Here is a 17,138-nt window from a genome sequence, read left to right as displayed (position 1 = left end):
CCTAAAATTAGTTGTTTTTACTTAAAACCATACTTTTAGAACAAATTCTGGAAACCTCTACATGCCTGCAATTCCATATTCTGTATGGAATATTCCACAGCCAAATACATAACAAGAACTATTAATTCATATTGGCATCTCTTTTCCAGGCATAACACACAAAAGCTGCTTAAGAACACAGCAGAATTCTTCTCCATACCCGAGTCTTGGCCATTCTGTTATGCTCTCATGTGAAATAATTTGGAAATAACAGCAGACAAAAAAACCCCATTGCTTTATTAAGCAAAATTAGCCCCTCTGCTTTAAACAAGACTTTTCAATAATTTACATGCAGAAACAAAGGTAACTCAACTCTAAGCATAAATAATGAATCATTGAAAGGAAATAAAACCTTTTTGGTTAGCCACTTACAAAGCCTGCAGAGCAACAGGCATTCTACATTTTTAATTTCAATAGCTTCAAGTGTCAGCCCATTTTGATCCAACACATTTTTGATTGCTCTCAGCACAAGTTTCAAAGTTGTGCCCTATATTGGAAGAGATGTGACCCAACCAATTTTACAGTTTCCATTTTCCACCATTTTGCTACAAGCAGCAGCTAGATTATAGATTCTCTTGTAATTTTATTACCCCAACCACAGATTTGTTACAGGTTTCTAGTTTTAGCACCTTCTAGACGTAAAGATCTCCTCTTACTCTCTGCACCAAGACAACTCAAAGAATATTCCATACTACCCTCTCCAAAGGAGCTTCAATGTTTGCAATACTCTAAACCTGCAGCCTTAGATGCTACACAAGCAAGCTTTTGGCCTCTGTCCTCTCCCCACCCCTCCAATAAAAACAAATAAAATAAGGAAATGAAAAATTGTACCCAGAAAAACAACCATCCTCAGCAAGACCAAGCTTGTAGTATTTTTTTAAAATTAAGTATGTCTCCATTTGTATTAGTGATCAACTAAAGCCTTGGCTACAATAGGTATACCTGAAATTTGATGAACTGTCAAGGACAGTTCTCAAGCTAAGGATTGAGAAGCTGGAAGGAGGTGGCCTCTGGTGTCTTGGAGAGGACAAAGATTGACGGAACTATCATGGAACTGCACTGATGAGACTTAATTATATCAACTCTCTTATCAAGCTCCTAGTGAATACCAGTCCCAAAGTGGCTTTCCAAACTCTGCTGGCAGACCAGTTTTACTACAGGTACACAAACACTTGGGAAGTTTTAAGAGTTGAAAGCGTTGAGCAGTATTACAGAACACTTTGTACAGAACACTCACTGATAAACTGTATTTTACCAGATTACATTCTGCTCCTAACAAAGAGCTGTTGCCCAGGTCAGTTTTACAAGCAGTTCAAGCATTCAAAAACATTCATAAATAAGCAGACACATAAGCAAGCTAACTGATGGGGTTAAATTTCAGAATGGTTTAATATAAATAAAGGAAGAGAATCAACCTTTACTTTTCAGAGTGAAGTAGCAAAGCAGAGCTTTATGCCAGACTGTTCTATCATTTTCGTATTTGATCAGGCAGTTATAAAGCTATTTTGACACTACACCAAACACTATGGTCAATCTTCTCTAATAATGATCAAAGGTCTCTTACCCACAGCATTTAAAACAAAGTCTTAGAGCACAGCTGCGAGAAGTGGAGAATTTTTACCAGTTGACTACAGATATTCTGTGTATCTGTATTTTCTGGTATTTTTTGTATGGCCAGGAATATCTAATCCATCAAAGTCACAATTACTTAATGAGCAACATACTCCAAGCAAAACAATGCTTGAGGAACAAGTGCCCTTCCTCCCACAAACCCACATAATGGGGAAGTGCATTTCTCCTCCTTGCACAGTAATGTCCTACAATCCCTTCTGCTGCATCAGCTCCCACACCCTCCATACCCTGCAAGTCAATCCAGCTCACTAGTCCCACAGAAAACCATCAACACTTTTTTCACTCTCCAGCTTAATGAGCAACAGCAGCTCACAGAGGATCATATAAATACCAGAAGCAGGGATGAAACATTTCCTTTGTTTCCGGACAATAACAAATTCTTCAGTCAGCTCACCAAGATATCTCACAAAGTACAACTCAGTTAAACAAAGCACCTGAAATTGCTCTAGATGTGACTCACTTTCAGTTAAGGCAAAACTCACCAGCTTTATCAGGGCAATCACTATACCTATAGTTCAAATGTTTCTATACAATGTATGCTTTCAAAACAAAGGTGATAAAGATTTCCAGCCTGTGACATGGCCTACAAGTCTGTGAACTGGAAGTTCAAACACAGGGCAGAGTTTTGTTTTGCAGACTGTCCCAGGGGTGATTGTAACTCTGACCAGCCTGGTTAAGGCTCAGTTAATATTTTTCCTTTCTGGTGCCTGACAGAGTGCCTGTCAACTACTCGATTGCACAATGTAGCACTACAAGCACTGGAGCACTTTTGCAGTCACTCAGTGCATTGGGTTTCAGCTGCAACTAGCAATTGCAGCTAGCAATATATTGCAACTAGCAATATATTTTGTCATTGCTTCGGTGATCAATTGCAGAAATACTACAAAACACAAGAATTAATTTTTGATCTATTAGCTGATAGAAGAAGGCAGGGGACTGATTTAATTCAGTTTTGCCTGACATCTTTTCTAAACATGAGGAAGAAATTTTCCAATCTACCACTCCACTACTTACAGAATTTGAGGAACAGCAAGCAATTTGCAAAACACAGTTTACAACAAGAAAAAGCAATAATAGAATCATTTAGGTTAGAAAATATCTCTAAGATAATTGAGTCAAACAATTAGCCCAGCACTGTTAGGACCACCACTAAACCATGTCCCTAAGTGTCACACTTACATGACTTTTAAACAGTTCCAGGCACGGTGACTCAACCACTTCCTTGGGCAGCCTGTTCCAATGCTTGACTAGCCTTTCAGTGATGGTGCTTTTCCTAATATCCAACCTAAACCTCCCTTGCCACAACTTGAGGCTGTTTCCTCTCATCCTATCACTTGATAAGTGGAAAAAGAAACTGACACCCATGTCACTACAACCTCCTCTCAGGTATTTGTAGAATGACAAGGTCTCCCTTCAGTTTTCTCTTGTCCAAACCACCCCAGTTCCCTCAGCTACCTAAGGCAGACAGATGCCAACCACACAAATACCTTTGATAGCAAGTGGATTGCTTGAGTTTTAAAGCATTCTGGCATCCAGCACACAAACTGCTTCATTACTGCCCAGCAGCAGACAGACAAGATCCTACATTAATGAATGTATTAGGCAGCTGAAGCAACACACACAGGACAGAACTTTCCAAGGTCTGAGGCCTGACCACAGCTAAGCTTAGATTACCTATTCTACAGCTGGCCTTCAGGAAGCTTAGACCAACAAATGTCACAGGCAAGGGGAGCCAACAAGGAAGCTTTTATTATGCTACAGGATCAAAAGACACTCTTTCACTTACCCAAGAGCACATTACAATGTGCACCCAACATAACAATGGAAACTGAACATAGCTTCTTAATAAAGGAGTACCTTGGAGAAGGGAGAAAAATTGTAGGAAAGTACTCCTCTAGGCTACAGCTTTTCAGTCAGGCCATAAGAAAGCAGGAGAGGAATTCAGAAGAACACCAGTCTGAGTGTTTGGCTCTCAGAAGTTCTGAAAGAATAAACTCATCTATGACCATGAAAACTAGTTTTCTACTAATTGAAGTCATAAGTTCACCCACACAACAGCCACACTCTTCTTCAGACTGTTACCCCAATATCGAGCCAGAAGCAAAATGCTCTGCAGGTGGCTTGCACAGCTGACTGGCTTCTGAAAATACAGAGGCAAATTATCAGTCTCTTCTGCAGGCTCTCCTTGTGTTCAGACTTCATTCAAAAATCTGTAGGATTTTTATGCTGGAGCTCTCTCAGACTCTGAGAGGTTTGACTGACCTCGGAAACAGGCTGCAGTACTAGAGAGATGAAGCAGAAACCGTGCTTCACTTCCTTAGAAAGCAATAATAAAAAGATGCACACACAGAAGCTGCAAAGTTTAAAGCAGTGCCAACCACCCAGTTCAATAAACCTAGTCCCCTCCCAGCTGAACAACAAACAAGACCAATTATGATAAATAAAAAAAGACAGATGTTTATATCGTAAACATCTCAGTAGTTCAAATAAATTGAAGAGAGGAGTAACAATTTTTTCATTGACATGAATGAAATGTGACCAAAAACCCTTAAACTCCTTTTTTATTCTTAAGCAATCAGGACAAAATAACTTAATGAATAACTGGAACAGCCAAGAGAGCAAAAACATAGAACTATCATTTTCTTAGAGGCCAGCTGTGATTTAAGTGATCTCCTTTGGTAGTTATTTCCCATGTAAAACATTCTTCTTTTAGTCATAGCCTATTCAGAAGAGATGTTCCATTCACTTTGTCACTACTCTCAATATACTCTGTAAGAAACCCTGTGACCCCAAATAAGCAGAAGAGACCAATGAATGAAAAGGCCTTCAGCAAAATGAAGGGGAGGGGGAGAAGAGAAGATGCTTTCAGATTAAGTTTAAATGCCTCTGTAGAACAGTCCTGAACAAAACAAGCTATGATTCCAACAGTTTGCTGCATACAAAACAGCAATTTAAGCTGTTTGGCTCAAAAAAATCCACACAGTCCCCCACAAAAAAAACCCTACAGCATTAGTTTAATGAGAACTTACTTCATGAAAATTCATACTAGGATTACAAAACTCCTAGTGCAAATATATGTACCAGTGTAGAATATAACACTGTCCTTTACACTATCAACCAAAGAGAGTAGAAAAATTGCTAACAATACTTTAGGCATTACAGACTGATGAAGACTATACATCGGAGGTTTCAGAATTGACATCTATTCAGTCAGCTTTTTTTCCTTGAGGGGGTAACTGGGGAAAGACTTGCTGCAGACAGAAGCTGGAGCAACATGGCCTTCTGAAACCTATCCAGAATTAAATCAACGTAACATTCTTCTGCTTGAGCTCCTGAAATTTCACTTTGATTTGCTAGTCAACAGACACCCTAACCAAATTGATTCCATGGGTGCGAAGCATCTTATCTATGGTGAAACACCCACTGAAAGTCAGAAGCTGGTCAACATGTGAACACAACGTCACAAAATAAATCATTCTTCACAAATGTCAAGGAAGAATCCACAGAGGAGCTTCTCAACTTGATAATATGAATGCCATATCCTATTTTATCAAGTTACTTATGTCTCTAACTCAGGAAAAAAAGAGTACTGTTTGAAGTTGCCCACATATTAGGGTCCAGGTACTCCTGCTTACTTTCTCCAATCAGCTTTAATTCAAAGCAATTATATGTATCCATTTCTTCCCTTAAGTTACAAAATTACTTATAGAAAGCAGAAACAACTGCAGCCAAAAACAGAAGGGAGAAGGGTGCTCTCATGATTTCTCAGGGAAGCTTTTATGTATTCCCTTAACTCTTCTCTGTAATCATCTTTCAATATATATTGACAGTATGGCTGTTACTTTTTTTCATTCGGTTTGTTTTAATCTGGACAATGTAAAACCAACACCAAAATCAAAAATAAAACACGCAGGTTTTTTTCAGTAAGATCTGATCAAGATACAGGCACAGGCAATAGCAGAATAGAAATTAAGCACTGTGAAGTGACCCCATCAATCTGTTTTCTTATCTTTACATGAATGGAAGGTTTAGAAGACCTGTCACAAGGACAACCCGTTCCCACTTGATTCATTTTTGATCAGAAGTCCACTAAAGATTTTTCTTCTCCATAGGTGCCCAGTACATCCCCTGAAGTTTCATGATGATTTATGTATGCAGAGCTTTTCTCCAAGAGAAATGTTAATTCTGGTACTAAACTTTCACAAGACCCATCTAAGTAGATGCCTACGTAGTGCAAAAAGCTGCAAGTGGTACTTTGTAATAAACTGAAATATAAACTACATAGCTAGAGACACTACTGTGTACTGAGTGACAATACTCAGTGAGCCTCCCTGCAACCTTCCAGTCTCTGCCAAGGACATCTGTAAAGGCAAGAAGATCAGCAGCTTTTGAAGGACTACCTACTCAAGGTTGTGTTTACAAAGAGGGAGACAAAGATGTGAGCTTCAGTGATTTCTTAGTGCTTTGTGCCTACAAATATTGACTTCTTTTGACTTTCCATCACCTCCTCAAGTGAGTATTTTTCAAAACTTCTGGACAACAAACACAATCACTCTGGGCAATGAAGGAAGTAAGAGACTAAAGACATTTTCCATAAGAATATGTGTGCCAACGAGCCATACATGCTTGTAAACCCTTACACCTATTTCTCACAGCACACTCCAAAGACCTGCAAGAAGTGGCAGTTATGAATTAATCTCATTGTGAATCTTAGGTGAATATTGGAACACAAGTGCTTGGAAAAATGGTGCTCTACTACTAAAAAAGCAAATATCACTGTTGTCAACAGTATGCTTTGAATCAAGGAATAAAAAACTTTGCCAACTACCAGATACCTAAATTTGTCTAGCAAATACACAATTCAGAAAGGTACAATATCTACACAAGCTGAAAAGATGGCTGATACCTACCTACAGAACTATGAAGTAGAATTCATCTTTAGAAAAGGTTCAGAATCGAGTCTTGCTCTCAGCCCTGGATTACTTGCTGCTGCTTGACCTTTTTGGTTTACTGTTTTGCTCTGCCCCCAAAAGCAGCACATTTAGAGCATACTGTAGTCAAGGTAATAATCATGGCTTTACTTCAACTGTCCATGCAATGTTCCTGCTCACTGAACCATTCTGCACCCAACAGGGATCCAGTAACCCAAGAACAGAGCATTGCCCTTGTAAGCTGCTGTGTACAATGCCTGTATATGACTGCATTATGAATTATACACTACAGGACTACAAAGCAGCAACAGATGACTTCCAAAAAGCCATTTATGGCTCTGACCAAAACAGCAGCACAGTGGATACAACTGACCATAGCCATGCAATTTTCCTTGCCATGACACTCTGCTCCACATACTGATCTACTTGTGGCATCCTACTTCACATGTGAAGAAAAACAAGATGTACAGCAAAACCAATTATTTTTCTGTTAGAAGTTGTTAGTATTGATTTGACAGGCTTAATGATTTGGCAGAAATACAACTTAAGATTCCAAGGCCATATATCAAACCTAATACTTACTTGAAAAAAAGGTCCTAGTCACCAATGCAAACTTTCTCAGGATCTTAAAGTAATTATTAATGACAATCTCAAGGGCACAGCCACTCTCCCTGTCACAGAGTTTGGATAAGATGCATCTGATGACAGCTGCTTGCTTTTTCCCCCACCTCACCTCATCAGTTTTCTCTCTGGTTCAGTGAATGAAGACAGACAATTAACATGGATTATTTCAAAGAACTATGAAGCAGGTCATTCTGATAACTGAAGAGCTGGGAACAAGCTGGAACAGCTGGAAACAGCAGCCTCCTAACCCAGATCTGTCTGATCAAGCTGTTTGGTCACGGCAATTACAACAATAAAGCTGAAGGCAGTAGGACTTCCTTTGCCTTCTCTTTTTTAAGTATCTGCAAGAAATGTCCAGCTTTTAGAATCATTTCCATATAATTATGGCTATTAGAAAAACACAATGGGAAATACCAAATTTTAGACAGTTTGCAAACTCAACAAAGAGCATTACAAGCACAAAACATCCTAGATACATGGGTTGCTGGGCTACCCATGTAGCACATCCAGTACCTTTTGGGTTTTCTTTTTTTACATTGTGGGAGCAGCTACACTCTGACAAAACACAAATGAGTTGCTCTCTCTCAGGTACACAGCCACTTGGTACAACTCAAACTCTGGGGAGCAACATCATTTATGAGCCCGTGCACATTCACAAATACAAGCAACCTTCTCCTGAGAACTTAAGGAAGTAGAGTTGCTACAAACATTCAAACACAGGACAATTTTTTATACCATTTCAGTTCTTATTACTGACATCCTCTTTTTAAGAACTATAGGATAACCCACTTACATTGGCAACTTTGAATTAATCTGGACAGTTTAAAATAAAAGTGAGAAGTCTAAGCTTTTGAATTACAGGTTCAGAAGAAAAGAACTAACTACTGAAAAAGTTATAAAAGTTTTATTACCACTTTTCATAACGGATATTACCCATTCTAGTATTTATTTATCTAGAGACAAATCCGTCAAGCAAGACAAGTTTGAAAATTTTTTCAAAGAAAATCACTGGAAGTTTTCATTAGTCAATCTCATTTTGGCTTATGAGATTAAATCAACTGTAACTAAGGCTCTTTTATGAATGTATAGGCAGAACAGAAGGTAGCCAGTATTGCTCACCAGGCCAAATGCACCAGAGGCACAGCCAGCTGGGCCAGTCAGGCACTGTGAAATGGGATTTCCTGAGAGCCACTCTTCCACTGAGGTGTCTGTACTATAGCTTTTGTCAGGATAGAAGCAATTACACTTTTTCATCTATTACCCAAGCCTTTACTAAAACCAGCAAATATCAATTTATATTGACCACTTCTGCTGTACACCAAGTTCAAACTTTTCTATTGTCCAGGTTTTATCTGGGATAGAGTTAATTTCTTCCCAGTAGCTGGTACGGAGCTCTGTTTTGGATTCAGTACTGGAACAATGTTGATAACACACTGATGTTTTGTTTGTTGCTAAGTTGTGCTTATCCTAAGTCAAGGACTGTGTCTCATGCTCTGCCAGTGAGGAAGCACACAAAAAGCTGAGAGGGAGTATAGCTGGGACAGGTGATCCAAACTGGCCAAAAGGATTCCACATTATAAAAACCTAATGCACGGAACATAAACTGAGGGAGTTACCCAGAAGAGGCTGATCAGTGTGTGGGGAAAGGGTCTGGCACTAATCAGTGGGTGGTGAGCAATTGTGTTGTGCATCACTCAGGCTTTTCTTTATATTATCATTATAATTTTTACTATTATATTTTACTTTGCTTAAATTACCAAATTTTTCTTATCTCGACCTACAAGTTTTACTTTTGATTTTTCTTCCCATTTCACAGGGGCCAGGGGTGAAAGGGGTGGAAAACAAGAAGTTGTGTAGTGCTTAGTTACTACCTGGGGTTAAACCACAGCATCTATGAGGAAAATGCTCCATAATTTCAATCAATTATTGATTTGGGGCAAAAAGCAACAACATAAATGTTACTGGTAGATGTGCTCAAGTAGTGAGGCAAAAGGAAGGTAATATCACAGAATATTCTGACTTAAAAGGGTCATCGAGTCCAACTCTTTAAGTGAATGGCTCAGACAGGGACTGAATTCACAACCTTGGCCTTATTAGCACCATTCTCCAACCAACTGAGCTACTCTCATACATATACTGCAGTCCACATAACATGAGGAAAAAGGAACGAAAGCATGGGATGGAAGATCACTAATATGGAATAGCAGGAATCTCTCAGTCCATCCCTGAAACAAAGTGTGTGCACAGAACTTATTCTTCAACTGCTACTATTTTTATCCTCAAGAAACCATCTCCCCCTTTCCTGAGAGTTGGCAGAGGGAGCCCATTTCTCCATTTGGGATCCCACTTTGAGATCAAACCTCTCCCATCTCAATTCTTCAGTTAATAAATTAATCTTATTCTGTCATCTTAAAACACTTAGAGACCTACTGTCCTATCAGCGACTTGAACAACAACTATAACTCCTGGGTTTGGGAGACTTAAAACTGCTGGAAATTATATAGAGTGTGCTATAAATTACTATGGTCCAGCTGCACCTCCTGTGTAGTATGCTAAAGAGTGAGTAATGCGACAGAGACCCTAGGCGACAAAGCTGGATGTCCCACAGCTTTCGGTTTTGTGCTAGAAACTTAACACAATTCAATTCAAGCACAAAGCATAGTCCTTGAAGTTTTCAACACCACACTTAGAACTAAATAAGTAAACTATCTACACCGTCAACAAGTAGGAAATGCTTTATAACACTTGGCAATTTCCACGACGATTTGAAAGGCGTTTCCACCACCACCAACTTCCACTTTATTCTCCAAGCGGTTTAATGAGTACCACTGTGATCGTTCAGACAGCGATATGCCCTGGTACAGGAAGCAAATTCCAGCTTGAAGTCCATGTAGCTCGTAGTAGTAAAAGGGTCTTTATCATCTTACTGTCGCGTCCAAAGCCTCTATCCTGCCCCAAGAGTATCTGCTTGCTAGCGAAAGAGCTCGTCAGGGTCGGAATTCGTGCAAGACCCTGCTGCCCCGAGCCCCGCTCCTGCACAAGAGCCCACGGCCGCCCGTGACCCGGCCGGCAGACCCGCATCCATCCCCCTGGCCCCAGGCTCTGCCGGGCACGGCCTCACCGGCCCCGCCGCCGGCTCCTTTACCTGGTGAAGAACTCGGCGAAGCTGCTGCCGGCGCCGGCGATGCCCACCCGGTGCCGGGCCCTCTCCGCGGGCTCCTGCGGCGGCGGGGCCGGCTCGGCGGGCGCGGTCCCTCCGTGGGGCAGGTGCTCCGGGGCGCTGCGGCGGCGGCTCACCTCGTACGTGTTGCGGGAGTTCAGGTTCACGTCCGTGAAGCCGAGGGGCGCCGGGGGCAGGGCAGCGGGCTCTGCCCGGTCCCAGCAGGTCCGCGCGGCGGGGGCGGCGAGCGCCCGGCTGCCGGCGTCGCCCCCCGGGCTGCGAGGCGGCGAGGGACTCTCGGCCGCCGCCCCCCCGCGCCGCTCCGCCTCGCTCCGCAGCCGGCAGCTCCTCAGCGGCTCTTCCAAGGCGGTTCCCAAGGGGACGCCTCCCGCCGGGCAGGAGAGGAAGCCCCCGTTCTGCAGTTTCGCTTCCTCCTCCTCCGGCCCCGGCTCATCCCGTCTTGCCCGAGGGGGTGGCGGCGGCGGCTCCTGCGGCGGCAGCAGGAAGCCGACGTCCCCGTTGGTCATCCTCCCGCAGGGGCCCACGGCGCAGGCGGCTCCGTTCGCGGGCTTCTCAGGGCAGCGCTTCCCACTCGCCGCCGCGGCGGGGCCGAGCGCCGCCAGGTACCGCTGCAGCAGCCGCTCCTGCCCCGGCCCGCCGCTCCGCCGGCTCGAGCCCCGGCTCCCATCCCGCTCCCCGTCCTCCTCCTCCTCCGCCGCCTCTTCCTCCGCCGCCTCCTGCCGGCCCGCGGGAAACACGGCTGCGCCGCCCGGAGCTCCGGCATCGTCCGGCCCCACCATTTGCCGCCGCGGAGCCCCGGGGGCGCGGCGGGGGCCGGGGCGCGCGCGCCTTCCTCCGCACCGGCGGCGCCGCGAGCGCTGGCAGCCGGCGCCGCTCTGCGCGTCGGGCAGCGGCCTCGGCGGGGGGCGGGCGGGCCCGGCACACGCAGGCGCGCGGCGCCGGCGGCGGCCCTTCCCCCCGGAAAGTCACCATAGAGAGGCCGGGCAGGAAGCGCCCGCCCGCTCGCCCTCCCGGCAGGGCCGCACCCGGAACCATAGAGATGCCACCCAGACGGGCCCTCGCCCGCCAGGGGCGCTGTGGAGGCCGCGCCGCGCCCCCGGTACCGTGTTCCGCCTAGGGGCTGGCAGCATGGACCGCGTTCCGCCGATGTGCCGCGGCTGCGGAAAGCTCAGCCCGGCCGCCTCATCCCTCCGTCCCTGCCCCAGAGCCGCCCGGGCTGGGATTGAGCGAACTGTCCCGGCTGCACACGCACTGCACACAGGCAGGCTCCGAGCGGCGCGGCGGAGGGCCCGGGGAGCCCCGGCACCGCTGCCCCCGCGGCGGCCGGGCTGTGGGCACGAGAGACGGGCAGGGCAGGGCAGCATCGCTTTTCGGAGGAGACGGGACCTACCTGAGCTCTGGGGGAAACGGGACGGGGAGAAAAGGGAAATGACATCGGCACTTCGAAATCCTGGGGTGAATCCTCTCCTGAGCAAGGGATGGGATGTCACAACTCCTCTGGTTAACGCTGGAGAGGCGGATGGAGGGCATTTACGGGTCCCGTCAGCTCTGTTTCCCACCACATTTCTCAGAGAAAAACCAAATTATTACAGTCCCTTCGGCCCGGCAGGAGAGCAAGGCCACAAGTCAAAGAAGAGGTAAAGAGACTTCAAGTGCCCAATAAATATTTCCAGGATTGCCTATCCTTCGAATATGACATCTGAACTGCTTGTGAGAACACTTTGTATGCTACTTTGGTCAAAAGAAACCATTAACAAAGATGAACTAATTAAGCTTTTTTGTTAGCTAAAGCTTTCTAATTAAGGTTTTGCTGTAACTAAGATGGTAGGCTTTTTGTTCTCCACCGTGATTTGGGTCATCTCAGACACATGGAGACTGATCACTCTGCCTGCTGAGTGGGCATACATCCTAGGTGCTATAGAGGCTCTCCAGCTTTTACCAGAGAAATTCTGGTTTAAGGAAACACTCAGATCCAGAGAGTGTCTGTGATCATTCTCAACAGAGTGTGCATTGTTTACCTGGGATGCTCTATGGCAGTGTCACCCTTGAACAGACCCTCAGTGATTTCATTAATGCAGCAGCAGCAAAGCATTCCTAGATGTTAAACAAGCTGAGTGAAATGGAGACTGGCCTGAGGGTGTGACATAGGGCTGGGTTGTGCCGCACCAATTTCAGTCAGTGCAGCAGGGACAGCTGGTAATTGTGCCAGGGCTTCCAAAGGATAGCATATTGTGTTGCACAAAATAAGACCATTTGGTTCATTGGATTTGCATTGATTTCCACCTCCAGGACTGCTGTGGTTTAATCCCAGACAGCAGCTAAGGCCCACACACCCATTCACTCAATCTCCCCGTGGGATTGGGGGGTGTAAAACTAAGGAAATCCATAGGTTGAGACAGTTTAACAGGTAAAGCAAAAGCTGTGCACACAAGCAAAACAAAGCAGGGAATTAATTCAGCACTTCCCCTCATCAGGCAAATGTTCAGCCAGTTCAGCTCAGTCTGATTTGAATGAGTAAGGACGAGCAGGTAGTTTGCAAAATGTTGTTAGCAATTCACAGGGAAGAAGTGGGACTAAATAGCAGATTATGAATGAGAAACTGTAATTTATAATTTGTTCCCAAAGACTGAGAAAAAACAGCAGTCTGTAAAAAAACCCGAACAACAAACTGTGTAACTCATAAGCCCACCACTAACTTCTCATTATCAAAAGGACAACATAACAAGGATTCAAATATTAGTCTAACTCTTGTGCAATCAATGCTGCTCACTGAAATACCCACTGTAACAGGTACACCATAACCAATACACAGCTGATGGTTTCTCAGAGCTTTTTCATTACTTCTGTAATTAAAACATGGAATGGCTTCCTCAAATCAATGTATAGGAAGAGCTGTTCCCTAGGGCTCCCAAAACCTCAGATGTTCTTCTATTTACAATATAGTTGTGATCTCTGGCAGTTCACTCCCAAGGCTTTCACTCCTTTGGAAATGCTGCTTTGGAAAGAACATCTTGCAGCCCACTAATAGCAGTTTGCATGTTTAATACAAAGCCCTCTGGACAAGATCTCATCGCAGAGTGTAACTAACAATTCATTTAGTTGTTTGGCAGACTCCTGCACACTGAAAGCTTCTCCTTGGCACACTCCCAGTCCTGCTGCAGTCCTAGAATTAAATTACACTGCCTGTGGATCAAACACTCTGTATACCTGTATTAAGGCAGTTCAGTCTGTATTACTTTGCTTGAGTATGTTTATGCTTGTGGTGGTTCAAACAGTGCCAAAAACAGTGCTATAGGCTAAGCTGTAGTTGTCATTGCTCTATTGGGCACCAGGAACCTTTCCAGATTATTAACAGTCACTGGAAGACTCTCCTTCCATGTAACCTCCATGTTTCCCACTGCCAGACAGGGCAAATTAGATTATATACCTATATATAGACTTCTGTTTCCTTCTGGCTATCACCATCAAAATACAGAAAAGCCAAAGACTCCAATGTATCCAAATGTTCGTGGTTTAAATATCATTAAATCCATCTGGACAGAGAGTTACCTAGAAATCGCCCTTATCTGAAACCAGGTTAAAATAGAAACAAAAAGAAATATTTATTACCACATCCAAAGCAGATTTGTTATAACACAGATTCTTAACAGTGTAGAAGATATTAATGAAAGAAATTTAAAATCCACTTCTGTTATGATCCAAAACTCTTTTGCTTTTCCCTTTCTATCCAGTTAACCAATTAGACCTGATCCACAGTCTCTGTCCATGTCTGCCAGAAACCTCATGATGTGTTCACAGACTTCAAGTTTTCTCTTCCTTTTTGTACAAATTCACCCCTTGAGATGCACAAAAATGGGCAGAGAACAGACACAGATGAAGCAGAAGAAAAGGAACAAATAAGTGTCAACAGGCAACACAGGACCTCATGTTCCTCAGCCTGAGATTGTCACTTGCTCAGGCAGTAGCTCTGTGTGGTTAGGGGAGGCATCTTTTTGGGATGAAGTGAAAAGGGGGTCACTGAATGAGGAGATGATCTGAGCCCATTTGTCCTGTCCCTGAGAACATTTTGGCCAGTTGTTTTCAACCTACGTCTTTTGGGTTTCTAGAAGGGGCTTAGAGGACCAAGAACAATTATTCTCTCACATATTTCATCCACTAATTTTGAATCACATATATTCAGTCACATATTCAGTCTCAACTGGTTTTGAAGGTTTTAAAAACTTCCTGTTTTTTAGGCAGGATAGCAGCATGGTAGCCTACAGCAGTACCCATTTTTTGTGAGAGTTCATTGAACTGCAGAGATTTTACTTTGCACTTTTCTTACCAACATATATGGTCACGTGCAATGAGAGTGTTTACTTTCTAACATCAATATATTGTTGATAAACATTTGTTAGTTCTCCCCTATGGTGATTACAACAAATTCCTGTCTCGGTCTTGTGCTGTTTGCTTACTGTGTCATTAATACAGATAAAATCACTTCTATGGCTGATAAAGCAAAAGCAGGAAGAAAAGTAATACGTGGAAATTATTCTTTTAATTTTTTTTTTGCCAAGTCATATTTGATTTTTATTCTGTAATAAAATTTTAAATAATGTTGTAATACACATTGGGAGCTATGAGAGAGTCTGTCTTTTCATTCTCCAAACACATCCTCTTCATAAGGTAAGTTCACATTAAATATTTAGGAATAATCTAGTTTATCTAATTTTAATTTTCCCTGAACCTACAGATGCTATGTATGAATATACAGCATGACTCTAAAATGTTGCCAAGACTGAGCATCGGGACCTGGGTGCTTTTGAATTCTGTTTGATAAATTTAGTGGGAAGAGAAGTGGTCTAAGAAAAAAAGTCCACTAAGATGAAACTTGAAAGAGTCTTTCCTCCTGAATTCAAGGGAAGTTGAAAGGGCTTGGGACTATTTGCAGATGAAAACTTTTAATTGGATTTTATTATAAATTATTTTCTTGAGATATGACCAGCATAGAAGTTTTCAAACCTTTCATAGAAAGTTGAAGAAATTATTACAGAATGTACAAGAGCAAATGAGTGAACAGTTTTCAGTGACAATATTGGTATGAATTGGTCTTATGGATGAAAAATTACCTAATTTTTTTTTGCCATGCTTTTTTGACATTACTGTCCTAGCAATTTTGTTGGTTTCACAGCAGATGAAGCTGGAAGATACAGATACAGGAATAAATACCTGGAAGCAAGAGCTGCCTACCTCAGTTTACAAAGCACTGCTTGTGAATGTTGAACCAGGTCCGAAATAATAGCAGAAAGGAGTTTATCCTTAAAAGAACAAGTCTCCCTTATCTTGGGCAAACAGAATAAGAGGGAGTGGTTGGAAAGTTGGAAAGGGTAAGGTTCAATTTACTGAAGTGTGTTTAAGCTGCACTTAACTGGCAGACAATCCCTCAGGAAATGCTGCAGCCAGGCACAGCCAGTAGGAGTAGGGCTAATCACAGGCAGTGCAAAAGGGGAGAAACTTTTAAAGTGTATAATTTATTAAGGACATTTGTTAATTATATTTGCTGAGAAATGTTTGTCTATTTGTACAAACCAATATGCCACATTTGGCATCATGGATGGACAGGAATGAGGGAAATGAGAAAAAAAAAAGGCGTATATTTACTACACAGAAATATCACCTTCTAATTATGCAGTGTTGCATCCTACACATAGCCTGAGCTATTTTCCAGACAGCACTGAGGGCCTGTGTTGCTGAATTATTCCATAAAGTTTTTTCATGTAATTCTTATCAGTGAAGTGTCCCAGTCCAAAACTGCTGTTAATGGAGCTATTAGATGATGGCTGTGGCTGAACAGTGTGACAGTGGAACACTTCTCATTTTTCAGTTCCAAGGGCATTATGTACATTACACTTACTTCATCCTGACTCAGTCTTAAGAACCAATCATACACACTGCCTCCATTTCTCTGTGTAATTGTTTCCATAGATGGAGCATCAAGGAAGAACTGAAAGAGACATGTTCTCAGTCTAAACAGGGGTGTCTCCAAGAAAGCACCTATCATGCAGTCAAGCTATAGCCAGTGCACCTGATATTTGGCATGTTCTACCACAGGAAAGATGCATATACTGCAAACAAGGGCTTTTGTTTATCTGGTTTTTAGTCAAAGACAAATTTGCTCGGCCCTTGCTGGAGAAGGAACAGGGAGCACTAGGTGGCAAGGTGTGTGAGGTGTTGGAACTTCTGGGGCAAAGATTGTAACCAAGGGACTCCTTCAGGATGGGTTTGTTTCTGACCAGGGATAATTACCAAGTAGTTATTTTTATCATTGTCTTTACTGTGAGCATTTCCTGTGGCCTTTATCAGCATGAAGCCTGGGGAAACCCAGATTAATTTGCATATTAAGAACAGAACTTGAATCTGAATCAACTTCCAAAGTGGTAAGTGTAGGCTGTGGAACCTTATCTGTTGTGCCTGCAAGTCTGTAAGTATCCTTGAGCATCAATGCCCAGTTATTTTACATGCTGTGGTCCAGCCACCAGCTTGCAGTAAGTGGGTAAATTAGGCTTGCCAGTATGGGCTCATACCCTAACTTAGGTAAGAGAAAATCTGTGCTGTCAAATGAGTGAAAGGAATCCAAAGATTGCTCTAAAATGTCTGTTGGATAGATTCTAGGGATGTGAAATCTTCGGAGAAAGAAGAGTGAATATAGGGCTGTGACCCTTCAAAGGGATTTTATCTGCCTCCTGGCATCA

General features: G+C 43.1%; 1 protein-coding gene across 2 annotated transcripts in view; it reads right to left on the bottom strand.

The window, feature by feature from the left end:
* The window catches only part of TBC1D12 (TBC1 domain family member 12), a 41,473-nt gene extending 30,212 nt beyond the window's left edge, over positions 1 to 11,261 (bottom strand). For both annotated transcript variants that reach the window (XM_036385299.2, XM_036385300.2), the window contains exon 1: positions 10,372 to 11,261. In XM_036385299.2, the coding sequence (XP_036241192.1) occupies positions 10,372 to 11,186 (815 nt within the window). In that variant the 5' untranslated portion in view covers positions 11,187 to 11,261. The remainder of the gene's footprint in view (positions 1 to 10,371) is intronic.
* Positions 11,262 to 17,138: the final 5,877 nt, after the last annotated feature.

The sequence above is a fragment of the Molothrus ater genome, chromosome 8 (assembly GCF_012460135.2).
Source record: "Molothrus ater isolate BHLD 08-10-18 breed brown headed cowbird chromosome 8, BPBGC_Mater_1.1, whole genome shotgun sequence".
Taxonomy (NCBI): Eukaryota; Metazoa; Chordata; class Aves; order Passeriformes; family Icteridae; genus Molothrus; species Molothrus ater.
Note: the sequence above shows the minus strand (reverse complement) of the source record. Positions and strands in the feature narration are given on the sequence as shown.